Source organism: Humulus lupulus, chromosome 7 (genome assembly GCF_963169125.1).
Source record: "Humulus lupulus chromosome 7, drHumLupu1.1, whole genome shotgun sequence".
Lineage (NCBI taxonomy): Eukaryota > Viridiplantae > Streptophyta > Magnoliopsida > Rosales > Cannabaceae > Humulus > Humulus lupulus.
In genome coordinates this window covers 187,818,721-187,845,557 of record NC_084799.1, presented here as the reverse complement: position 1 = coordinate 187,845,557, position 26,837 = coordinate 187,818,721, and the positions used below count along the sequence as shown (strand labels likewise).

Here is a 26,837-nt window from a genome sequence, read left to right as displayed (position 1 = left end):
AAACTTGTGTAGAATTTGGAAATATCTTGTCTTGAAAAGAATTTGGATATGAGACTCGGTGTAGTCACCAAAGAAACTAAACCTGGTCTAACTGTAAGTCTTTTATATATCATATTAACTGAAAATCTAGTTTTCTAGAGACTACAGAGATATTGATTACTGCTAAATTATTCATGCTATTTTATAGGAAGCTGACATGCTATTTAATTTTTTACAGTAACCTTGTTATTATGAACACTTTGAATCTTGTGCAACTGGGATGTCTAACTGAAACTAATCTAGATTTCTGATGTTTTGACAATACTAATTCACTAAAAGCTTCTGCAGCAATACCTGCTAGGCTGTGTGTTTTGCTTTAATGGGAATTGGCAGCTCATTTCATGCTTAAGAAACTACTGTGAGTGGGCAATTGGAGAGTCGAGTGTGGTAAATACTGTTCTTTTCCTGTGTATTGTGTTATGTTTGTTTCTTGCCACGTTAGTGCTCTTGTCTCTTATCATTTGCCCAGGGTTGTTGAGATCATCTGCACTTTGGTCAGGAAATTATCTCCTAATCCTAATAGTGCTGCTATAATGGCCATGGGTGTTAACATCTTGGCAAAGAGATTGAAATGGTAAGCTAATCCATATTGCATTTTTTTTTATACTTTTGGGTATAAACTTATATATGGTTCTTTCCACCAGCACGTTTCTTATGAGAAGATTTTGTATTCTTCTCTGTATCAATTTGTATGCTGACTTGAAAAGTAAAATAAAAAAATTGTATAATTGTGTAATGACCTCTATCGTTATGCTTTTTTTTCTTTCTTTTTCAATTGCCCTTTGTCTATTGATATTTATTTTATTCTTCACTTTATGCCATCTGAAATTTGTACTTATTTTGTTAATTTAGTTGTGCATTGCTTACATTGATACCATTTTTGGTAAATATGCAGGAAGGATGCTTTCTCTTCAATCTTGTGATATTTGTGATTGTAGAGTTATTTTGACTGGATTTGGGTAGTATTCGGTGCTTTGCTTCTGTTATGTTATTATTGTGATTGTTTCTTTTTTAAAGATCACATGAATGTTTTTGTTCATCCTGGTTTTTTCTTCACCCTATTGAGGACATTTGTTTGTTTCCTTTTTGATTGCAGTTCCCATAGTATCTTTTATTTGATAATTTCTCTAGTCCAATAACCAATTTCATGAACCTTAATATTGCTGTCTTATTGGGTGTTCAGTGTATTATTATGTAGGATTCAATATTAATTTGTTACTGGATGTTCCTTGCCAGTTTTATTTTCATGTTATCTTATCCTGTCTTCATATTTATATGATCAATTTCTTGATGCATAGTCCAAACTTAATCTAATATGTTGAAAAAATAATTTCTTTAAATTCTTACTTGATTATGAGATTGGATTCATAGTTGAGTTGCTCATTTTAGTTTGAAACTTTATGAAGTTAAGAATAGGCTTTATACAACAATGCTTATGGTTTAAGACAATTAAAAAAAAATTGCACTCTATATGTTTTATATATTTCTCTAAAATGGTTGGATCCTTTTTCAGATTGGGGTTGTTGATTGAGTTTCTATCCCATTCTACCATTGTTGGGTTCATGGGAGGAGCTTCCATTACAATTTCCCTTCAGCAGCTCAAAGGATTGCTTGGCATAAAAAAGAATTTCACAAAGAAGACTGATATTGTCTCTGTTTTGCGCTCAGTGTTTAATTCAACGCACCATGTTGTAATATGATTTCTTAAGCCTAGACTAGTAGACTAAATATTGTAATTACATTTGAGTAATTAATAAAAATCTATTTATGTTACCTTATTTGGCTTCAACTTTCATATTTGTTTTCCTAGTTTTGTGTAAGTAAAAAAAGATTATGTTTCTCTAAGCTAATATAACACATGTGTTATACTAAAGTGTAGTATAACACAAATAATGTGTTATACTAAAGTGTAGTATCACACAAAAAATGTGTTATACTAAACTATAGTATAACACAAAAAATGTGTTATACTAAAGTGTAGTATAACATAAAAAAAGTGTTATACTAAAGTGTAGTATAACACAAATTTATAAGTATTGAAATGTGTTATATAATCGACTATAAATAACATAATTAAACACTTATCTATTTATTAAAATAACACAGAAATTGTGTTATCGTTGACAGTATAATAACACATCTGTATAACAATGATAAAGTGTTATGTAAAGTACCCTGACCTACGATAATATAGTTGGTCTTAACATATCAAAAACTGTTATGGTATGTTTTGATAACACATTTTCGGTGTTATTAAAAGCATTTTTTCTTATATTGTATGTAATGTTCGTTTGTTTATATGTGGAAGTGCGGTACGCACTGGTACAACCTTATGACCGGCTCTATATCTGTTTGAAACAAGTAGGGGCAATACGTACTTAGGTGGCCCTATGGCCGCATAAATAGATTAAATATTTGCTGAGCGTTGTTTATAATTATTAAGCAGGTTGTTTATGATATTAGTTTTACGCTATGTATGTAGTTTTCTTTGTGTTTCTTAAAACTGTTTTATTTGTTTATATTTCCTTAATGGGCTTTTAGCTCACCCCCTTACTTTCCCTCTTTCAGGTAGGCAATAAGGTTTTCTTTTTGGCATGCACGGTGTTATGGGAAGTTCCGATGTCTATGGATGTATGACGTGAGGTGTCCTCTGAGAGATTAACGATGAATATGAGCGCCAAGAAAGATTATGAACTTATGTGTCATGGTTTATGTTTTATATACGTCAATGGACTTATTATTTTTATTTTATTTTCAAAGACTACATAAAGACACTACATTTTAATTGAAAACCATTGAGCCTAAATTGCATGTTTTATCCAGGCCCCACTTAACATTTTCTCTAAGATGGTATTTTTTAATAAATATGAGTTGAGAGACATTTTTACAAAGTAAATAGATTAGGATGTTCTTACATGATTGATTCTGGTGCTATGCATGCATATGTATCCAGTAAGGTGATAAATAGACTTTATCGACCTTGTGATTTGTTTGTTGTGGGCCTGAGACTTTATTGCCTAATGGAAATTGGTAGTTTCTAGGAGATGGATTGAATCATTACAAGTACAGGTGGAAAATTAAGAGTTTTCAGTGGACCTGATTAGTTATGAAGGATTTTGATATGATACTGGGCATGGATTGGTTAGCCATGTATGGGGCGACCAAAGATTGTAAAAGGAGGATGTTGACTTTTGAACCTGAGGGAGAGGATCTTTTTGTGTTTGTGGGTATGAATGGGCCTCATGTCCCTATGATCTCGGCATTGAAGGCTAGAGACCTATTTCAAGGAGGTTGCATTGGATTCATGGCTAGTGTAATGGATACATCCAAGGTTTTACCAGTTGGACTAGATGAGACCAAATTGGTTTGCGAGGTTCTAGACGTGTTTTCACAAGATTTTTCAGGGTTGCCACCGCATTGGGAGATCGAGTTTGTTATTGAGTTGGTACTAGAAATAGAACCAGTATCTAGGGCACCTAAATAGAATGGCACCAGCTGAATGAAATGAATTAAAGGTTCACTTGCAAGAGTTACTTCATTTGGGGTTTATCAGACCCAACTTCTCACCGTGGGGTGCACCAGTGTTATTCGTTAAAAAGAATAATGGGTCACTGAAGATGTGTATTGATTACAGGGAGCTGAACAAACTGACCATTAAGAATAAGTATTCTCTACCTAGGATTAATGATTTGTTTGATCAGTTACAGGGAAAGATTTTGTTTATGAAGATTGATCTTTGATCTAGATATCATTGTAGGGGTTTTATGCCCTAATTAAAACCCAATTTCTTTGTAATCTCATTTATTATCAATAAAAGAATAGAAATCTTTTTTTTACTTGGTCAATCACTTTGCTCACATGTCTTATTTTCATGAATATTTATTTAATATAAACTTCTATTAAATCTCGACCATATAGCTAATCGTATTTATAGTGACATAATCACAATGGAATATTAATATGATTATATGTTCAAATATAAGTTAGTCCTAAGATTAGTCAGTACACAAGATTTACACAGATTGCCAATCTACGATATGATCTACTTACACATCATAGTGTTATGTTCTTTCCAGAACATTAGCAAAGTATATAAGATCAGATGTATTTGTTACATCGGACTGGACCGATATTGATAGTAGACAAGCTAAGTAAACATACTGTTATTATCTATTCCCATCATATCATATAGTTGACCATAGGTCAATTAAATCTCAATTCTGAGTGGTTAGTATTCTAACTAATTGTATTTTTTGAGTTCTTTGACTTGTTCGTTACCAGCTTACCCCACAGACTAGCCCATACTTACATCTTGGGAACTCGGTAGTATAATTGAGTGGGAGTGTTAATCATAGATATGATCATCTATAGGTTCTGATGAATAAGTTAAATGATGGTTTCCCTTTAGTTTGGTTCAAGGTGCTAAATGATAGAGATCTCGTTTCAGTGACTAATATCAATTTACGAAAATATCATTTACAAGGAACTAAGTGTTTCTAGGATAAAATACAATAAGGGGTAAAATGGTATTTTAGTCCCATCTCATTGTAGACCTTCAATAGAGGATTGAGTGAAAATTATGGTCGTAACAATGGATAATTAATAACGTATCTATATTGCTTAGAGAGCGTTCTATGAATTCAAGAGTGCAATTCAGAGTCTTTAGTGGAGTCACGAAGAATTAATAAGTTAGTAAATTTATTTGTTATATTTATGATAACTTATTGGAGCTTGATTTCATAGGCCCATGGTCCACATTGTACCTTGGATAAAATCATCTAGATAGTCTCAATTAATTTATTTAATTATCAATTAGAATTATCATAGTTGACCAGGTCAATTATTTAATTATCAATTAGAATTATCATAGGGTAGAGTTATTAATTAAGGTAAATTGGTATCTAAATTAATAAATAAGTTTAAATCAATGTTCAAATTATAAATAATTAATTTGATAAAGGATTTGAATAATTATTTAATTAATTAAATCAATCGAAAATAATACAAGTCTTAATTTTAAGTCTAACGGGCTTATAATCAAATGGAAAATTTCACGGGCCTATAGCCCATGATAATATCGACCTAGGGCTGATTATTGACTATTATTTTGTTGATTTTTAATTAAATAAGTGACCTAATTGAGTCTATAAATGGAATGCTAAGTGAGAGTTGAAATCATAAGTTGAATCACAAGTTCCTAATAGGTTTTAGATTATCTCTACTGCATAAGTCCTTTTCTAAGCCTCATTGTTCTTTTCTCTTCTTCTCTCTGTATCTATCTCACGTGTTGAGAATTTCCCACCCTAGTCTAGGTGATTCTTAGGATACTATGAAAGGTTGTGAAGAAAATTGAAGAACATATCAGTTTCTTGGTAATACAAAACGACAGAAAGGATACAACGATTAGAGAAACTGAAGGAATTACTCATTCATTCCGCTGCGTATAATGTAAGTATTCTTATCATTATTTATCTTTCAATTTAATTTTAGAAAAATGCCTTAGGTTGTCTCATATTAACTTTTTTAATATTAGATCTACATGAAAATAAATAAAGATTATGTATAAGTTTTCCTAACAACTAGCCTCAGAGCCTTAGGTAATCTTTATTTTCGTGCATGAACATGTTAAAAATTGACTTATTTGATGTGTTTGAATAATTGAATGGATTTCATGATTTTATGAGGTATATTGAATTCTATGTGATTATTAGCAATCTTTAGGTTATTTTGTTGTCTTTTCTATTCCATTAACTTTTATATATGTTTTATTTTGTGTAAAACATGGTAAAAATTAATTATAAAATGATTTTAGTTTGAAAAATTGCACAAAAATATTTTCGACATTTTTTTTCGAAACACCTTGCCCTGCGCGCGCGTCACTCGGCCGTCACCTGCATTCCGCGCGCTCGTCACTCGACCGTCTGCTACCCACCGCGCTCACGCACCCACCACGGTGAACAGTACCCGACATGGGTACTGTTCATCCAATTATTTTATTTTTTATTTATTTTTAAATTAAATATTGAAATTGATTATTTATAATCAAAACAAAAAATATCATATTTATTTTATTATTTACAAATATTTTTAAAATAAGATATTTTTATTTTTTGAGATTTAAATAATTAGATATTTTTACAAAGATTCAAATTCAAATTTAAAAATAGACTAACAACTTAATTTTAAATCTTTTAATATATTAAAATATTATAATTAAGATATCATATGTTTAAGAAATTTTCGTTTAAATACTTGCTATTTTTTTAAAATCTTTATTTGAAAATATAAATATCTGTTTATTCTATAGTTTTTAATATTTAAATTATTTGAAATTTGTTAGTTGGATATTTTCATGGATATTTGAATTTGTTTAACTGTTTTGAGATATTTTAGGGTTGTTATAACTATTAATATTTTTTTATGATTAAATTATTAGCTAATAATTGTAACAACACAAGATATTTTTTGAAAAATAGTTAAGATATTGATTCTAAAATTTAAAATTTGTTAAATTTTCAAAAATATCATTTTTTTCAACCTATTATCAAAATATTTTTTAATTGAGACTTAAATTAACTTTGGTTAATTGTTAATAAATCCTATTTAAATTAAATTAATATTTTTCAATTTGACCTAAACCAAGTTGATTGTTGATAAATGAAATTTAAATTAACTATTGTTAATTATTGATAAATTTAATTTAAGTTGACTTATTTTTGTAAAAATTTTATTAATTTGAATTTTCTTATAAATTCTAGATAATAAATTGTGGTATTTTTTGCATAAATTCATAGACTTTTTTTTTTATCAAAAAAAATTTTTATTGATCAACAACCAGATACAATTCACAAAGGCTGGAATAAACCACCTCAAAAATTCACAAGTTACAGATTACTAACAAACTTTAACATTTGTCTTTCTTTAGGAGAACAATTACAACCTATTAAATTCAGCACCCTAGCTTTGATTGAAAATCTAATCAATTGATCAATCTTATGCACCGACAAGCAACTCTTATCAAGCCAACATTGGTTCCTATTCAGCCAGATGAGTTAAACACTACCTGCACAAGCTGCATGAACCACCATCGAATACCAACCCATCCGAGGCAAGGACAACCAATGGATCCAATTCTTGTACTGAACTGGCCAAGAAATCCCTCGCAGCCACCCTTGGACAGAATGCAGAATTTTCCTGGAAAACACACACTCAAAAAATAGATGAGAATGACTTTCATCTTCTTCATAGCAAACCGGACAGCTTAGAGATGTAAGAGACACATGACAGTGATGAAGCCAATCCCTAGTGAGCAGTTTCTGGTTCACAGCAAGCCAAAGAATAAACTGATGCTTAAGAGCCGAAAGTCTACACCAAACAGCTTTCTCATAATGCACCAAATTTCCAGGAAACATAGTCGAATAAAATTTGCCCAGCTGAAGTTTTCCATTCCTAACAGCAGCCTCTAACTCAGTTCTAGACACAACCTGGCAGAATTTAATGATTTTCCTCCAATACCAGCTGGTATCATGTTTCAACCGATAATCCTAAATTGATTCACCTTTTAATTAAACACAATTGACCCATTTAACCCAAAGCATGTTCTGCTTGGAAGAAACAGCCCAAATGTACTTGGCCAACATTATTTTGTTCCAAGAAGAACTCTCCCTGAAACCTAAACCACCAAAGCACTTTGGTCTACAGACATGCTCCCAAGAGATCCTGTGAAGTTTGCTTCTATTATCCTTCTCACCCCAAAGAAAATTTCTACAAAGACAATCTATAGCTCTGACAACTTTTTAAGGTAACAGAAAGATATTCATCCAATATGAGCGAATTCCCAACAGAACAGAGTTAATTTATTGGACCCGACCAGCATAAGATAAATGGCGACTAGCCCAACCATTCAGACGAGTTCTCATTTTCTCAAGGATAAATTCACAATCACTTGCCCTCCATTTAGTTGGTCTCAACGGAACACCCAAATAACTCAAGGGGAAATGCCCTTCAATCAAATTATAACACTGAAGCAGTGTAGATTTATCCCCAACAGCAAGCCCACCAATATATATTCTATATTTACGTTGATTAATAGAAAGCCCTGAGGACTTGGTGAAAGCTTTGAACACTTGCTGAATTATCTTGACAGAGCTCGGGTTAGCTTTACAAAACAAGAGGAGATCATCAGCGAAACAAAGACTAACAAGCTTTAAAGACTTACATAAAGGGTGAAATCTGAACTCTTTCTCCATAGAAGCCTTTAACAACAAGCGAGTAAGATAATCCATCACCATGACAAACAATAAAGGCGATATTGGGTCTCCTTCTCTGAGCCCTTTAGCTCATTGAAACTGACCTTGTATGCTTCCATTCATCACTAAGGAATAGGAAGACCCCCTAAGGAAAACCATGACCCATCTAATAAATCTCATCGGAAAACAAAAAGCATTAAGAAGGTTTTCCAAAAAATCCCAGTCAATTGAGTCATATTCCTTGCTAATATCAATCTTCATAAGACAACGAGGGGAATATTTTTCCTATTATAACCTTTAAGTAAGTCTTGAAGAATAAGCACATTATGGGCAAGAAAGCGATACTTAATGAAGGCCCCCTGATTCTGACTAATCAAAGAAGGAAGAACAGGTTTTAGCCTATTGCACAACATTTTGGATATGCATTTGTATATAGTATTGCAACAAGCAATAGGCCTAAAATCAGAAGCATTTATTGGCTGGTCCACTTTTAGGATTAGAGATAAGAGAGTATTATTTAAAGACTGAGGAATGCAAGTTGACTCAAAAAATTCAAGAACAACACAAGAAATTTCCTTACCAATATCCTTCCATAATGCTTTAAAAAATCCTGCCCCAAACCCATCTGGACCTAGGCTTTTGAGAGAATGGATGCTAAATATCGCTACTTTAACCTCTAGGACAGTGAACGGCTTGATCAAACTCAGTTGGGCTTCACTGTTCAAAACCGAGCCATAACCTATTGCTTGAGCATCAATAATACCCGTAGCTTGGCTAGCTTTCCCCATAAATCTTTGAAAATGTTGCAGAAAATGATTAGTAACTTTAGCATAATCATCAACAATCAGCCCGTCATCAGAAACATAGGATACAATCCCATTAGCTAATTTCCTTTTTGTGACTGTCAGAATCCCATGATCTGTAAGGGGAAAGACCGGGTAAGCTGTGCAATCCCACATTGCCTGGGGAAGGTCAAGTGTAATGATTCTAAGACTATGTAGGTATGGGACTACACAGTTGAAGATGGCTTAAATGGATTGATGGGTACTACCTATATCAGGAAGATGCATTTTCTTTTCGGTAGCCCATCACTTGAGAACTCCAAAGTTAAGCGTACTGGACCTGGGGTAATCTAGGGATGGGTGACCTCCTGGGAAGTTTTCCTAGGAAGCATGTGAGTGAGGACAAAGCACGCTGAAAAGGCTCGTCTTGGTTTGTAGGGATAGTCATCATTCCAGAAAGCAGCCATAGTGATGTGGGGCATCACACTTTTCTTTAAACTAGCATGAAAAAAGGACGAGTTGTCATCACCAAAACGTAACCAATCTATTTTACTCTTTTGATAGAGAAAACTAGCATACATTTTCTCTTGCCTCTTAAACTCAAGAAAAGCTTCACGATCCTCATTACGTAACATACTGTTAGATGAATCAGCAAAGCATTTAGAATGAGCTTGCTGATATAAACTTTTGCTTCTCTCATAGTTACAAGCTACATCCCCCATTTCCTTCCAGTTAAACTTCTTCAAGACATGCTTCAGATTGGTAAGTTTCCAGCTAATTTGCTCTAAACCTCTGCCATTAAACCTTAATGTTTTCAACCAGTTAGATAAAACTGTTACTCTAAATTGAGGGTGAGAGATCCATATGTTATAAAATCGAAAAGGCTTCACCCCAACCCTTATAGCAAGCAGACTTTTTATCAGAATAACAGAATGGTCTGATCCAATCTCCCATTGAGAACAAGCCGAAACCAAAGGGTATTCATCCAGCCAAGATTCATTTACAAATACCCTATCCAACTAGGAAAAAATACGAGCCCCTCCTTCTTGATTATTAGACCAAGTGTAAAAAGGACCCATAATCTTTATTTCTTCAACTAAACCAAGATCAAACCACTGTCTAGCATCCTTCATTTCTTTCACTGTGATAGGCCTGCCACCCAATCTGTCATTCAGAGTAAAAACAGCATTAAAATTCCCAAGAATCATCCATGCTTTACTAGGCCAATGCAAGTGGGACAAATCATTCCATAAGGTTCTCCTAGTCTCCAAACTATTAGAGCCATAGACAAATGTAAGACAGAAACCAAGTTTATTGTAGAACCTCACTTGACAATGTAAGAATTGGTCACTTTCCTGTATCACATCAAGATGCACCAACTTAGATTTCCAAATCACTAAAATTCGACCCTCCACAGATTCACTACTGTAATAATCCCAACCATAAAAAGTAGAATTCATAACTTCTTTTATTTTTTCTCACTTGATTTTTGTTTCAAGAAGAGCCGCAATCCCAACTTTATTCAGTCTACAAACATCCAGAACTATCTTCAGTTTATTCAACTTATTCAGCCCTCTAACATTCCAACTCATTATGTTGCTACAATCCATACTTATCTGATGTGGTTGGGACTATAGTTGTTGGTTTTTGATATTCCTGAAGGACACTAAACTGGTTTATAGTCTGTTCAACTAAATGTTGGACTCCCTGCCTCTTGACTCTTGTAGTTTTTGGAGAAATCCAATGGGTTTCTACCGGATTAGTAGAAGCCTGGACAACAGCCAACTGAGAAGAATTAGCTTGATGAAGTAAATCAGCAGCACTCAGACTTACAGTTGTCTTAGTCACAGGAATCATATCAGTTGGGTGTAATATCTTCTCTGCCTCAATTTGTCCTGCGTTTTCATTGCCAGATTTTCCTTCCTTTTGCTTCAAATCCTTTTGCCTCCAAACAACTTCAGAGACAAACTTACATGAAGTTACAGAGTGTCCCAATTTCTTACAATTAGTACACTTTATTGGCAGCCATTGATAGTCTATAATCTGTTCCATAATTTGACCCTTCTCATTGAAATAACTAATGAACTTCGGAAGAGTATCAACAATCTCCATCTCAACTAAAATACGAGCAAACTTTATCATTGAGGGAATCTGAGTAATTTTGTCAATCATTATGGGCTTACCTATTGTGCTAACAAGAGCACTCAAACAATTCACTCCCCAGTATTGCAACTCAAGATCAGGTAGCCGGATCCACACAGGCACTGATTTAATGGACTTCAATGATTCAATATCAGTAGTCCATGGGCAAAGGACAACTGGTGTCTTATCCAAATGCACCACACCTATTCTAACACTAAATCCCTTGTTGCTTCATCTTCGAATTTCACCATAGTAAACCCAGCATTCATTCGGGCAACACTCACAATGCAAAGTTTTCCCCAAATCCGTTTCACAAAACCTTCAAAAACTACCAGAGGTGGATTCGACCCAATCACTACACATATCATAGCTGATTTCCAGAATGAAGCTTCCACTTCAATCTCCTCCATATCAAATTTCGCAATTACCTGGCCATCGTTCTGAAACGGTTCCGAGTAGTGAAGCTTTGTACAACAATGAGAGGGAAGTGATTCCCGAAATTTTGCCCAGGTTTCCTTGGCTGAATCCATGAAAGATTGTTCTTCAACCTCTGCAGCCTAATTCGTTTCATCATGGTCCTTATCAAACTCGTATTCCTTCTTCGAATTATTGCCCAAAACCCTATCCTCATACTCCTGTTCTGTTGTGATACCTAAGCCTTCAATTTCTACTATCACATGTCGTTGTTGTTTAGTATCCTCTCCATTGGATGAAGGGAGCTCCGAAGCAACGCCAGATTTTGTAAGCTTTAGCCTAGGTTTTCGCCTCCTCGCCATGGAAGAGAGAGATCCTGAGTATCACGCTTGAGATGCTGGAGAAATATTACTATAAATTCATAGACTTGCTCATATAGTAATTAACATGATTATGCCCATCCAATTATAACATATCTTTTTACACTATATGTAGTATTTTTGCAATTAGGCTTAGATGCATATAGTGGCCCATATGTTTGCTAGATATATGGACTTTTCCAAATAAAATATTCATAAAATGATAGGTTTTATTTGGGCCTATTAGAAAATGTAAAGATTAAATTCCTCTCTTGTGGGTGGTTCCACTTGTGAAGGCCCATTTGTTTTGCATGAATATAGTGGGCCTAATCAATAAATAACAATTAATATAACGAGGGTTTAAATTTCAGTCTTTTGGACCTTGTATGGAAGTATGGGGGCCTTTGTAGTAGAAAAGACATACTGGACTCAGCCTTCCTCCATACAAGACCAATTGTTAAGGCTCATTTACCTGAGTTGGACTTAATAGTATAGGTTCATTATATTAGTTAAACCTAAATATTGACTAGCAATAAATTAATTCTAAATTCATTGAATTTGTTTCAATGTGACACTTTAGAATTAATAGGAAATTATAGGACTTTGGTTTTAAAAATATAATCTTTTCAATTTTTTGGAGAACCATAGTCATTAATTTTCTAAAATAAAAAATAAAAATACTATTTTTAATTTTATAATGAGCTTATTTTATAAGAATTATATTCGATCTCCACCATTGATTTAACAATGTCAATAGCTTAGTGGGGCCTCGAGATGCTTTGATTTGTCCCCCTACGGAAGGTGTTCATTAGTTATTTTGACAAGGTTAGATTTCGAAAGATAGATAATTATAGGTCAAATTTTACTAGACTCACCCCTACGGTGACTACTAGAACTAAATCTACTTATTATCGAAACCGTGGGCCCAGCTCATAAAAGTAGAGATTTTGTTTTTCTTATTTTGATCGAATAGTAGGTTGTATAATGGTGGCCATTATTAAATAATTTTACAACTTTATTTAACAAGTGGTATTTTTGACTCTCACTTTATTTAATTAGTAATTTTGTGTGAATAGGAGTTTTATTGAGCAACACGATTGATTTCTATTTTATTGATAATTTGTAGTTTTAAGTAAGGTAGTGTCTAAGTCTACTCCCATCCTTTCTCAACTTTCTATGGAGAAACTCACTGGAGAAAACTTCCTTAAGTGGAAGTAGAATATCAATGCAGTGTTGATTGGTGACAATGCCGAGTTCGTCATGATTAAGGAATCCCCAGAACAAGTACCGTCTCCGCACGTTCGTGATTGCACAATCAATGCTCGGATGGCACCATCTCCACATGTTCGTGATCAACTCAACTATGGTCTAACGCAACTCATGAACGAGCTTCAGACTTTCGAGTCTATCATGGGTGGACCTAGTAAGGGAGAAGAAAATAAGACTACTACTATTGCCAATTATCCAGCTATGGCTTAAGCTAACCCAGCTTCATCTTCGAAAGTTTGAAGCAAGAGGAAAGATGGACAAAACAACAACCCCAAGCATTGAAATGCTGCAAAGACAAGTGCACAACTTAGTGCATAGACGCCTAAGGGGATAAACAAGAAAAACAAGAAAGCTAAAGATAAGTGCTTTCACTACAAAGAGAAGGGGCATTGGAAATGAGATTTCCCCAAGTTTCTAGCAGCGAAAAACAAAGGTAACTCTTTACGGCTTTTTGAATCACGGGAGGAAGTGGACGAAGGTGGCTTAAAGCTTAGAGTTGGGAACGAAGCATTCGTTTCGGTCCAAGCTAGAGGAAGAGCTCATCTAAAGTTCGGAAAAATAATTTTTTTTTTAAATGATGTATTTTTTATTCCGGATTTTAGTAGAAATTTAATTTCAGTTTCCATGTTGCAATTAGAACAATTTGTTATGACTTTCGCAAGTCCTAATATATCTATTTCTTTCAATGGATCACAATTGGGTACTGCATGTTTGGAAAACAAGCTTTATATTATGTGACCTAACGAACCCCTCGCTCTTAACAATGATTTATTCAAAGTAGCTAAACCTAGGACCAATAAACGTCAAAAGACCGAAAATTACAACATGACGTATTTATGTCATTTGAGACTAGGTCACATTGGCTATGATAAAATTCAAAGACTTACAAATGACGGGCCTTTGAGGGAACTCACCTTAGGTGAATTACCTGTTTGTGAATCTTGTCTAGAAGGAAAATTGACCAAGCGTCCATTTTCTGCAAAGGGTGATAGGGCCAAAGAACCACTTGGACTTATGCATTCAAATGTTTGTGGACCTTTGAATGTACAAGACAGGGGTGGTTTTGAGTATTTTGTCACTTTCATTGACAATTACTATAGATACTCATGTCTTTACCTAATGCATAGGAAATCATAAACATTTTCAACGTGTCAGGAATTCTTAGCTATGGCTCATAACCAATTAGGTAAAATGTTAAAGATCTTGCGATCTGATAGGGGTGGAGAATATTTGGAAATGCAGTTCCAAGATCATTTAACTTAGCTTGGGATTTTATCACAACTTACTGCCCCAGGTATTCCGCAACAAAATGGTGTAGCAGAACGCTAGAACAAAACTTTATTGGAAATTTTTAGATGCTTGCTTAGTTACTCAACTCTACCAACTTAGTTCTGGGGACATGCAATTGAAACTGCGAATGACATTCTCAATGTCATGCCATCCAAATCGATCCCCCAAACACCTTTAGAACGCTGGAATTGTCGTGAACCTAGTTGACACCATTATCAAATCTGGGAGTGTCTTGCCCACGTCCTATGGAAAAAGTAAGGAAAGCTAGAACTGCGAACTGAAGTTTGCATGTTTGTTGGCTATCCTAAAGGTACTCGGGGTGGACTTTTCTATAGTCATTTAGAAAAGAAAGTGTTTACTTCTACGATTGATACTTTTCTGGAAAATGACTATGTCCAAAACTTCAATCCACACGACAAAGTAGTTTTTCGAAGAGATGGTTGAAGAATTGAATCCAACCAATTTTCCATCGTCATCAATGCGAGTTGATTATGAAATTCCCACTCTTCATGTCCAACCGACACAAGTTGATTTAAATGACAAAAGTACCACTGTTCTTGAGAAAACAGTCACGGAGCCTCGTCGTAGTGGGAGGGTTTCTAGGAATGCAGTTCGCTATGGTTTGGATGGTGAAACTAGTATGGTTGTTGGTGACACTATTGATGATGATCCGTTGTCTTTCAAATAGACAATGGCTATCCCTGAAAAGGAACTATGGCTCGAAGCCATGAAACAGGAAATGGAGTCCATGTACTCAAATTCCATCTGGGATCTTGAGGAAGCACCTAGTGACTTTAGGGCCATTGGGTGCAAGTGGATCTACAAGAAGAAATGAAGTGTTGATGGAGATATCAAGACTAATAAAGCTTGATTAGTGGAAAAGGGTTGTAACCAAAGAGAAGGCGTGGACTATGATGAAACTTTTAGTCTAGAAGTCCATTCGCATCCTCCTATCCATAGCATCCACTCTCGACTATGAGATTTGGCAAATATATGTCAAGACATCTTTTCTTAATGGACAACTTGAAGAAGTCGTTTATATGGATCAGCCAGAAGGTTTTAAAGTAGCTGGACAAGAAGGAAAAGTTTGCAAGTTGAATAGGTCCATTTATGGACTTAAGCAAGTTTCTCATTCCTGGAACCTTAGGTTTGATGAAATAATCAAAACCTATGGCTTTGAATAAAATATTGATGAACCTTGTGTTTACCAACTAAAGGCAAATCAAGTAGTGGTATTCCTGGTTCTTTATGTAGATGATATCTTACTCATTGGAAACAATGTTAAGAAATTGTCAGATGTGAAGAATTGGCTGAGCACTCAATTCTAAATGAAGGATTTGGGTGAAGCAAGTTATGCTCTAGGCATCTAGTTCAAGGGATAGAAAGAATAAACTCTTAGCTCTATCTCAAGCAGCTTACATTGATAAAGTGCTTGAACATTTCTCAATGACAAATTGTAAGAAATGATGTTTACCGTCCCGCCATGGAATTCATTTATCAAAGAAGCAGTCTCCCCAGAATCCTGAAGAGGAAGATGCAATGAGAAAAGTTCCTTACGCATCTACAGTTGGAAGTCTGATGTATGCTATGTTGTGTACTAGACCAGATATCTGCTATGCAGTGGGTGTAGTGAGCACGTATTAGTCAAACCCACGACCGGAACATTGGATAGTAGTTAAGCATATCCTGAAGTGTTTAAGGCGGACTAGGGGTTATATATTAGTCTACAAGGGTGGTGTTCTTAACCCTGTAGGCTACACCGATTCAGATTTTTAGACTGATGTCGATGACAAGAAGTCTACTTCTAGAATGGTGTCTACTCTTGGGGGTGGAGCTATGATATAAAGAAGCGTAAAGCAGTCTGCAATCTTAGCTTCCACCATGGAGGTTGAGTACATAGTTGCGTCAGAAATAGCTAAGGAAATATTCTAGCTAAAGAGGTTCTATTCGGATCTTGGTGTTATTCCAGAAATGGATAAACTGCTTGTGTTGTTTTGTGACAATACAGGAGTGATAGCCAACTCGAAAGAACCTCGTAGTCACAAGAGGAATAAGCATATAGAAAAGAAGTATCACATTATTCAAGAATATGTGGCCAGGGGAGATGTGAAGATTATGAAGATTGCATCTGAAGACAATCTTGTAGAACTATTTACAAAGATACTACCAGAAGCTACATTTGATAAACATATCAAGGAAATGAGATTAAAAGAATTAAGACATTAGTTTCAATTAGTGCAAGTGGGAGTTTGTTGGGGTTTTATGCCCTAATTAAAACCCAATTTCTTTGTAATCTCATTTATTATCAGTAAAAGAATAGAAATCTTTTTTTTACTTAGCCAATCACTTTGCTCACATGTCTTATTTTCATGAATATTTATTAAATATAAACTTCTATTAAATCTCGACCATATAGCTAATCGTATTTATAGTGACGTAATCACAGTGGAATATAAATATGATTATATGTTCAAATATAAGTTAGTCCTAAGATTACTCAGTGCACAAGATTTACATTGACTTGCCAATATACGATATGATCTACTTACACATCGCAGTGTTATGTTCTTTCTAGAACATTAGCAAAGTATATAAGATCAGATGTATTTGTTACATCAGAATGGACCGATATTGACAGTAGATAGGATAAGTACACATATCGTTCTTATCTATTCTAGTCATATCATATAGTTGACCATATGTCAATTCAATCTCAATTCTGAGTGGTTAGTATTCTAACTGATTGTATTATTTGAGTTATTTGACTTGTTCGTTACCAGCTTACCCTACTGACTAGCCCATACTTACATCTTGGGAACTCGGTTGTATAATTTAGTGGGAGTGTTAATCATAGATATGAACATCTATAGCTTTTGATGAAAAAGTGAAATGATGATTTCCTATTAGTTTGGTTCAAGGTGCTAAATGATAGAGGTCTCATTTCAGTAATTAATATTAGTTTACTGAAATATCATTTACAAGGAACTGAGTCTTTTAAGGATAAAATACAATGAGGGGTAAAATAGTATTTTAGTCCCATATCATTGTAGACCGTCTATAGAGGATTGAGTGACAATTATTGTTGTAACAATGGATAATTAATAACGTATCTATATTGCTTATAGAGCGTTCTATGAATTCAAGAGTGCAATTCTGAGTCGTTAGTGGAGTCACGATGAATTAATAAGTTAGTAAATTTATTTGTTAGATTTATGATAACTTATTGAAGCTTGATTTCATAGGCCCATGGTCCCCACTGTACCTTGGATAAAATCATCCAGATAGTCTCAATTAATTTATTTAATTATCAAAGTTGACCAGGTCAATTTTAGATAGTTCCACAGAGTTATACAATTTAGAGAATAAAAGAGAAATATGGGCAGATTTATTAATTAAGATAAATTGGTATCTAAATTAATAAATAAGTTTCAATCAAGGATTTAATACATGCCTTGATTACAACTCCAACGGGCTTATAATCAAATGGGAAATTTCACGTGCCTAAAGCCCATGATAATTTTGACCTAGGGCTGATTATTATCTATTATTTTATAAGTGACCTAATTTAGTCTATAAAAGGAATGCCATGTGAGAGTTGAAATCATAAGTTGAATCACAAGTTTCAAATAGGTATTAGATTCTCTCTGCTGCATAAGTCCTTTTCTAAACCTCATTGTTCTTATCTTTTATTTTCTCTGTATCTATCTTATGTGTTGAGAATTTCACACCCTAGTCTAGGTGATTCTAAGGATAGTTTGGAAGGCTGTGAAGAAAATTGAAGAACGGTTCAATTTCTTGGTAAGACTCTGCGACAGAAAGGATACAAGGGTTAGAGAAACTGAAGGAAGGACTCATTCATTCCACTTCGTATAATGTAAGTATGCTTATCATTATTTCTCTTAGAATTCAATTTTAGAAACATGTTCTAGGTTGCCTCATATTAGCTTGTTTAATATTATATCTACATGAAAATAAATAAAAATCATGTATAAGTTTTCCTAACAGCTAGTTAAGGATCATGAAGGAGGATATTCAAAAGGTGGCCTTTCGCAAGAGATATTGGCATTATGAGATCTTTCTTATGTCCTTCTGATTGACCAATGCCCTAGCAGCATTACTGGATCTTATGAACAGGTGTTCAAGGAATATATGGAAAAGTTTGGGAGTGCTTCAGATATTAGAAGTGTCCTTCAGTTGGCAGGATATTATCGACATTTTTTTGAAGGATTCTCAACGATTGTAAAACCTTTGATTGTGTTTACATGCAAGAATTTGAAGTTTCTTTGGTCTGACATTTGTGAGAACAACTTTCAAGAGTTGAAGCGGCGATTGATTATTGCGCCAGTGGTTAGTCTTCCTATGGAGCAGGAAAAGTTCGTGGTTTAATGTGATGCTTCGAGACAAGGCCTAGGGTGTGTTTTTGTGTAGGTTGGGAAGGTGATTTCTTATGCATAATTTCGATTAAAGAAATATTAGCAGTGGTATCCTACATATGATCTAGAACTAGCAAAGGTGTTATTCGCATTGAAGGTGAGACGACAGTATCTTTATGGGGAGAAGTGTGAAATGTACGTTTTCACATGAAAAGATTTGAACATGAGGCAGAGACGTTGGTTGGATTTGGTGAAGGATTATGACTGTGAAGTCCTTTACCATCTTGGGAAAGCCAACGTGGTGGCAGATGCCTTGAGTAGGAGAGGTCGAGGACAGTTGTTTACCTTGAAGTAGATATCTGGGAAATTGGCAGAAGATATGAAAAAAGCAAGGATAAAATTGGTGGTAGGCCAATTCGCCAATATTACGTCTAAGTCTACACTCCTTGAGAGAATAAGAAAAGCTTAGAGAAATGATCCCCAGTTAGAGAAGAATCGGGAGGACGTCCTAGCTAAAGTGGCTAAGGTCTTTACCATCTCTAAGAAAGATAAGCTAAGGTATAAGGAAAAATTTTCTATTCTGATGGATGCGGGTATCAGGTGAGATATATTTAATGAGTTTCATTCCACTCCCCATTCGCTGAACCCATGCACAACAAAGATTTATCAGGATCTGAAATTTGTATACTGGTGGCCAGGGATGAAGAAAGATGTGGTTGATTACGTGGCTAAATGTGTAACCTGTCAGCAAGTGAAGTCGGAACACCAGAGGCTAGTAAAGTTGTTACAGTATTTGGGTATTTCTAAGTGGAAGTGGGAAGACCTTACTATGGATTTTGTAGTTGGATTACCTAGAGCCATGGGACGACACGACTCTGTATGGGTGAATGTAGATAAATATACCAAGTCTACTCACTTTTTTCCTGTGAGGACAAACTATGTCGTGGATCAATACACTGAGTGAGGGAGATTGTACGTCTCCATGGGGCTCTGAAGTATATAATATCATATTGAGACCCCACTTTTACTTCTAAGTTATGGAGAGGCCTGCAGAAGGAAATAGGTACACAGCTGAAGTTCAATATGACTTATCATCCTCAGACAGATGGGTAGTCGGAGAGGACAATTCAGGTATTAGAGGATATGCTACAAGCCTGTGTATTGGATTTTGGGGTATCCTAGAGTAGGTATCTTCTGTTTAGTGAGTTTTCCTACAATAACAATTATCAGTCGACTATCAGAGTGGCTCCGTATGAGATGTTATATGGTAGTAAGTGCAGATCACACATCCATTTGGATGAAATGTGTGAGAGAAAATATTTGGGTAATGAGGAAGTTCAAAAGACAAGCGAGTTCAGTAAGAAGATTAGAGCTAGAATGCTCGCATCAAAGAGTAGAAAAAAAAAAGCTACTCGGATCCAAGGCGCTAGAGTGTGCAGTTCCTGGTAGGAGATTATGCGTTTCTCAGGTTTTCACCACTGAAGGGGGTAAAATGGTTCGGGAAGAAAGGCAAGTTGAGTCCTAGGTTTGTTAGACCTTTTGAGATTCTATAAAGGATTGGACAGGTAGCTTATAGATTAGCTATGCCTACAACTTTGTCAATGGTTCATGACTTATTTCATGTATCAATGCTTCATAGATATGTGTCTGATACAACACACGTCTTGAGTTATGAGCTCCTGGAGTTAGATCAAGACTTGTCCTATAAGGATAGGCTAGTAAAATTTTTAGATATATATGATAAAGTCTTAAGGAACAAGACTATTGCATTGGTGAAGGTGTTTTGGAGGAACAATTAAGTAGAGGAAGCGACTTGGGAACTAGAGCCAGCGATGCGGGATCAGTATCTTGAGTTGTTTATGTAAATTTTGAGGATGACATTTCTATTAGGAAGGGATAATTATAGCATCCCAAAACTCCTAATAAGGTTTAGTACTTTGGTTGGGATAATTATGTGTGAACTATATGAGTTATTTGATTATATGACTGTCTATGCATGTTCATGTGTATTAAATGTGTTTAAAGACCCGCTTTCGTTAAAAAGGGGTATTTTTGTGATTTTGACATGTTGAGGATATAATTTTAATTATTGTGTTATGTGCTTCTGACCACATTATTATGTCGATATACTTGAGATCATTGGCACGAGTTGATTCTTTCGAGCGTTTTAGCAAAAAAGTTAGAACAGGGATAAATTCTCTACTCAAGTCAAACCAAGGGGAATTTTGGGAATTTAATGGTTTGAATGTAATGCCCTACTTACTTAGATTCATTACTAAGTGAGTTTAAAACGTGCCATTAACTCGCTAATCGAGGTTTTAGGTTAAAAGTGTGACTAAACTGAGATAAAACCCATTAAAAGTCCTTAAATATAAAACATTTGGTTATTCATTGAAATCTCATAAAGTTTTATAGTTGGGATCCGAAAACTCTGTTTAGAAATATATTATAGATCAAAATGTTCACGTGGTCGACCTAGGCGACAAAACAACTATTATAGTACATTTCATTTTCCTAAAAATAACTCTAGCTGTGGTGGCCAAGACGGCCGAATATGCACCCGTCGCTCCATGCTCTCCATACTCATGGTTGGTCGACCTTTCCCGTGCCCTTACCTGCACCATAAAGCACTCGTGAGTCAAAGCCCAACACAAAAAAAATAACATATGCATATCTATCAATAACATATAACAAAATAGCCAACAAGCTAAATACATAGCGGCCATGCCGTCCCAAGCGCTTTACCAGGCCATAGGTTCGCAGTCTTCACCTAGAGGATGACTCCAGCATCCTAGGAGGGTCTCACCTAATAGCTCACACTCCGCGTGCTCAACGCCATTCCCTGCCCCTTGCCGTACTGGGCTTTGCACTCCGCGTGCTCAACACCGTTCCCAGCCCCTTGCCGTACTCGGCTTCCTGCCGTTTTTGGCATTTGCCGTTCCCGGCCTTCGCTGTTCATTCACAAATATGAAATACATAGCATAATATCAACAAATATTTAAACATATACTATATATAAATAATAGGGCTATGCCTTGCAATTCAATCACATAGGGCCATGCCCTGCAATACAAGCAATAGGGCCACACCCTGCTCTACGGGTACAACAGTCTTCTTACCTTTGTCCCAAGCTATCTGAGCACCGCCATCCCGATCACAATCCTCTAACTCGAGCCTCGCTGAAAACCTAGTCACAACCCATTCATAATAGCCTTCGGGACCATGGATTCCACAAAACCAGGTGGTAAAATCCTTCTCAAGCCTTAACTTTTCAGTTCCTAAGCTAAAAACATTCAAATAGCCAATATTTTGAATTTGAGCTGCGGCCCAACCCCTTATGGGCCGCGGCGCGCTCAAGTCAGAGGAAAATTGCCTCCCTGCTGAGAGACACAGGCCACGATGCTCAAAACATTTGGCCGCGGTGCACCTGGGTAGACAGAGGCTTCCAGCCTCCTTGACACACACGGGTCACGACTAAAGAATAGGGCTGCGGCTCGAGCCTCCAAACCCAGATTTCCCATTCATTTTCTTGAGCTAACCTCCTTGAATTTCACTATTTTCGAGCCTTAATCCTAGAATTCTGTGTAGGATTCATATCCAAACAACATAACTTGTTTATTTACCCAAAATTCCAACAACAAATCTCATAAACACATGAATTCAATCATCTAAGTTTCAACTCCCAAAATTCCAAAAAAAAAAAAAAAAAAAAAACAAAGAAAGTTAAATTGAAAACTTCCTGAAACCTTTACCTCTGTATTGGCTTCGGCCTGAGAAATTCCTATACACTTCTGGCCCTCAATCCTTCAGTCCCTTAGCCTAAAAGTCCACAAAGCTTCACCAAATTCTCAAACACCAAGAGAGGGGAGAGAGAGAACTGAGAGATAGAGAGGGAAAGAGCTGAAAATTCATTTTGTTTCTTTCCTTGGGATTTCTTCTACCAGACCCTAGAATCACAACTGCCTATACATATGCTTATCCCTTGCCAAAGGTCTAAAATACCCCTTAAACTTATCCTCATTCCTTAAATATCCCAAGGGAAATATAGTCATTTGTCAAATCTCGTTAAGTCCACGAGTATTCCTATAAATCCCCATTTAATGCCGACATGTCCAAATCATTACTAAATTACTATCTGTTACTTAATAAATCTCGAACACGTAATACGTTCCCAAAATACCCCTAGGCTCATCCCGAGCCGAGTATTTGACCCCGTTGTGACTTTCTAGCTAATCTGCTCCCTAAGACCGTCTCAGATCGTGCATCACAAATATATCACCACTCACACGTGGTATCAATCACAATAGACACAAATACTGCATTTATGCCCTCAACGGGCTAAACTTACAAATATGCCCCTAATAATCAAATGAGGCCCACATGCATATTTAATTAACCTAAACATGAAATTCTAATCACATAATTATAAAATTCATTTATTAACATAATTAAATAAATTATTGCCCTCCAGGCACGCTAATCAAGGTCCTAAGCCTTATTAGAAAATTTGGGACGCTACAACTATCCCCTCCTTACAGAAATTTTTTCCTCGAAATTACCTAAATAACTTAGGATATTGATACCGCATATCTGTCTCAAGTTCCCAAGTCACCTCTTCCACTTTGATGTTCCTCCACAACACTTTCACTAAGGTGATGGTCTTGCTCCACAAGACTTTATCCTTTCGATCGAGGATCTGAACCGACTTCTCCTCATTCGATAAATCCTGGTCCAGCTCCAAGTTCTCATAACTTAGTACATGCGTAAAATTTGATACATACTTCTAGGGCATGGAGACGTGAAACACATTGTGAACCCCTGATAGAGATGGACGCATCGCCAATCTGTATGCTACCTCTCCAACCCGTTCCATAATCTCAAAGGGGCCAACAAACCAAGGGCTCAGCTCGCCCCGAACACCAAACCGTTTCACCCCTCTCATGGGAGAAACTCTAAGAAACACATGGTCACCGACTTGAAATTCTATACTCTTACGTCTCAAGTTTGAGTAACTCTTCTAGCGACTCTGGGAAGCGATCATTCGAGCTCTAATCTTTTTAATCGCCTCGTTGGTCCTCTGAACAACCTCAAGACCCAAGTATCTCCTCTCACCCGTCTCATCCCAATGGATAGGTGATCTGTACTTCTTCCCATATAACATCTCATACGGAGTTACTCTAATAATCGCCTGATAACATTTATTATATGAAAGCTCAATCAAAGGGAAATACTTACTCCAAGATCCCCCAAAATTCAATGCACAGGCTCATAACATATCCTCCATTATCTGAATCGTCCTCTCAGACTGTCCATCCATCTGAGGATGATAAGCAGTAATAAACTGCAACTGCGTGCCCATAGCCTTCTGCATACTCTCCCAACACTTGGAGGTGAAGGTGGGGTCCCTGTCGGATACTATCGACCTTGGAGCCCCATGAATTCATACAATTTTCTTCAAATACAATTCAACATACTGCTCCACATTATAAGTCATCCAAAGTGGGCGGATTTGGTATACCTATCCACAATCACCCACACAGAATCATGTTGTCCCACGGTCTTCGGCAATCCAGCCACGAAGTCCATGGTGATATCCTCCCATTTCCACTCTGGAATCCCTAGAGGCTGCAACAACCCTGCTGGCCTCTGATGTTCAGCCTTTACCTGCTGAAAAGTTAAGCACTTGGCCACATAATCCACCACATCCCTCTTCTTTCCCGACCACCAATACAGAGTCCTCAAATCTTGGTACATCTTCGTCGTACCCGAATGTAAAGAATAGGGAGTGGTATGAGATTCATCCAAGATCTCTTGATGGATATCAAAATCCATCAAAATGCAAATCCAAACCTTGTACTTCAGTAGTCCTATCTTCAAAATGGAGAAGTCTCTAGCCACTCCGGCTAAGACACTCTCTTTGTGCTCTCTCAACTAGGGATCCTTTCCCTGCGCCTCCTTGATTCTCTCAAGGAGCGTAGACTGAAGAGTGATGTTGGCTAATCGACCAACAAACAACTCTATACCCACTTGAGTCATCTCCTTAAATAACTTATCAAATATTTGCCTCAAACCGAACAACTGTCTTGGGCCCTTCTGACTCAGTGCGTCGTCCACTACATTGGCCTTCCTAGGATGGTATAGATTATCACAATCGTAACCCTTTACAAATTCCGGCCAACATCTTTGGCGCATATTCAGAACCTTTTGAGTAAAGAAGTACTTCAAACTCTTATGGTCGGTGTATATTTTACACTTTTCACCATATAAATAATGTCTCCAAATCTTAAATGAACATATCACCACTGCCAATTCTAGATCATGCTTGGGATATCTCTGCTCATACTCCTTCAGCTATCTCGATGCATAGACTATCACCTTTCCAGCTTTCATCAATACACATCCCAAACCCTGTTCTGGAAGCATCACAATAAACCATAAACTTCTCATTGTCTGATGACAGACTCAATACTGGAGCGGTGATCAGTCGTCGATTCAATTCCTTCAAATTGTTCTCTTACCTGCCTGTCCACACATACTTAGTCTTCTTACGTGTCAACTCGGTCAATGGTGTGCCTATTATGGAAAATCCATCGACGAACCGCTGGTAGTACCCTACCAGTCCCAAGAAGCTCCTAACTTCTGGTACACTACTTGGCCTAGGCCAATCTCTCACTGTCTAAATCTTGCTTAGGTCAACCAGAATCCCCTCCTTACTGACAATGTGACCCAGAAACGTTACTTGCGATAGCCAAAACTCACACTTGTTGAACTTAGCATATAACCTATGCTCCCTCAACTGCTGTAATACCAAGCGTAAATGCTGCTCGTGCTCTGTCTCTGACTGGGAGTACACCAATATGTCATCAATCAACACGATCACAAACTTTCCCAAATAATCCTTGAAGACCCTATTCATCAAATCCATATAGGCTACTGTGGCGTTGATTAATCCAAAAGAAAAAACCAGGAATTCATAGTGTCCACATCTCGTGCGGAAAGCGATCTTTGGTATGTCCTCCTCTTTAATCCGTAACTAGTGGTAACCTGGCCGAAGGTCAATCTTAGAGAACACTGTCTTCCCTTGTAGCTGGTCAAACAAGTCGTTGATCCTAGGTAATGGGTACTTGTTCTTAATGGTCAACTTGTTCAGCTCCCTATAATCAATACACATTCTTAAAGATCCATCATTCTTCTTGACGAACAACACTGGAGCACCCCATGGCGAGAAACTCGGTCTAATGAACCCCAAATCTAGTAACTCTTGCAACTGAATCTTCAGTTCCTTCACCTCAGCCAGAGCCATTCTATAAGGTGTCCTAGATACTGACTTTGCCCCCAGTGCCAACTCTATAAAAAACGCGATCTCTCGGTGTGGTGGCAATCCTGAAAAATCTACAAAGAACAAATCTGGAAACTCATATACCAATCTGGTCTCACTTGGTCCAACCGACACATCTCTAGAGGTATCCACAATGTTTGCTAGGAATCCTATGCAACCTTCTTGCATTAGGTCTCTAGCCTTCAGTGCCAAAATCATAGGTACTCGTGGTCCACTCACTATCCCCACGAATACAAATGGTACCTCCCTTTCCGGTTCAAAGGTCACCATCCTGCACTTGCAGTCAATCATCGCCATGTACTTTGATAACCAATCCATCCCCAAGATCATATCAAAGTCATCCATCACTAACTCAATCAAATCAACAGACAACTCTCTACTGTCTATCTCTACTGGCAATGCTCTAACCCATCTCCTAGAGACTACTAGTTCCCCAGTCGACAACAAGGTCTGAAATCCCCTAGCATACAAATCATTAGGTCTACACAACTGATCTATCACTCTAGCAGAAACAAATGAATGAGTAGCCCCCAAATCAATCAATGTAGTAAAAGAAGATTCAGCACTAGAAATCTGACCTG

At 36.4% G+C, this 26,837-nt stretch overlaps 1 protein-coding gene across 1 annotated transcript; it reads right to left on the bottom strand.

Annotated features, from left to right (window-relative positions):
* Nucleotides 1–8,545: 8,545 nt before the first annotated feature.
* Nucleotides 8,546–10,530, bottom strand: LOC133792458 (uncharacterized). Its single transcript, XM_062230365.1, has 3 exons — nt 10,104–10,530; nt 9,558–10,007; nt 8,546–9,207 (listed from the first exon to the last, which is right to left on the bottom strand). The coding sequence occupies exons 1-3, from the start codon at nt 10,528–10,530 to the stop codon at nt 8,546–8,548; spliced, it is 1,539 nt and encodes a 512-aa protein (XP_062086349.1).
* Nucleotides 10,531–26,837: the final 16,307 nt, after the last annotated feature.

Bases quoted from the DNA above. Each gene is read 5' to 3' on its own strand.
- LOC133792458 (XM_062230365.1), bottom strand. From the start codon at position 10,530: ATGAATTCTACTTTTTATGGTTGGGATTATTACAGTAGTGAATCTGTG. The intron at 10,008-10,103 runs GTATTTTTTCCT...AGATTGGATCAG, and splicing joins TAATCAAGAAGGAGGGGCTC to ACCATTCTGTTATTCTGATA. The intron at 9,208-9,557 runs GTGTGATGCCCC...TTCCCCTTACAG, and splicing joins TCATGCTAGTTTAAAGAAAA to ATCATGGGATTCTGACAGTC.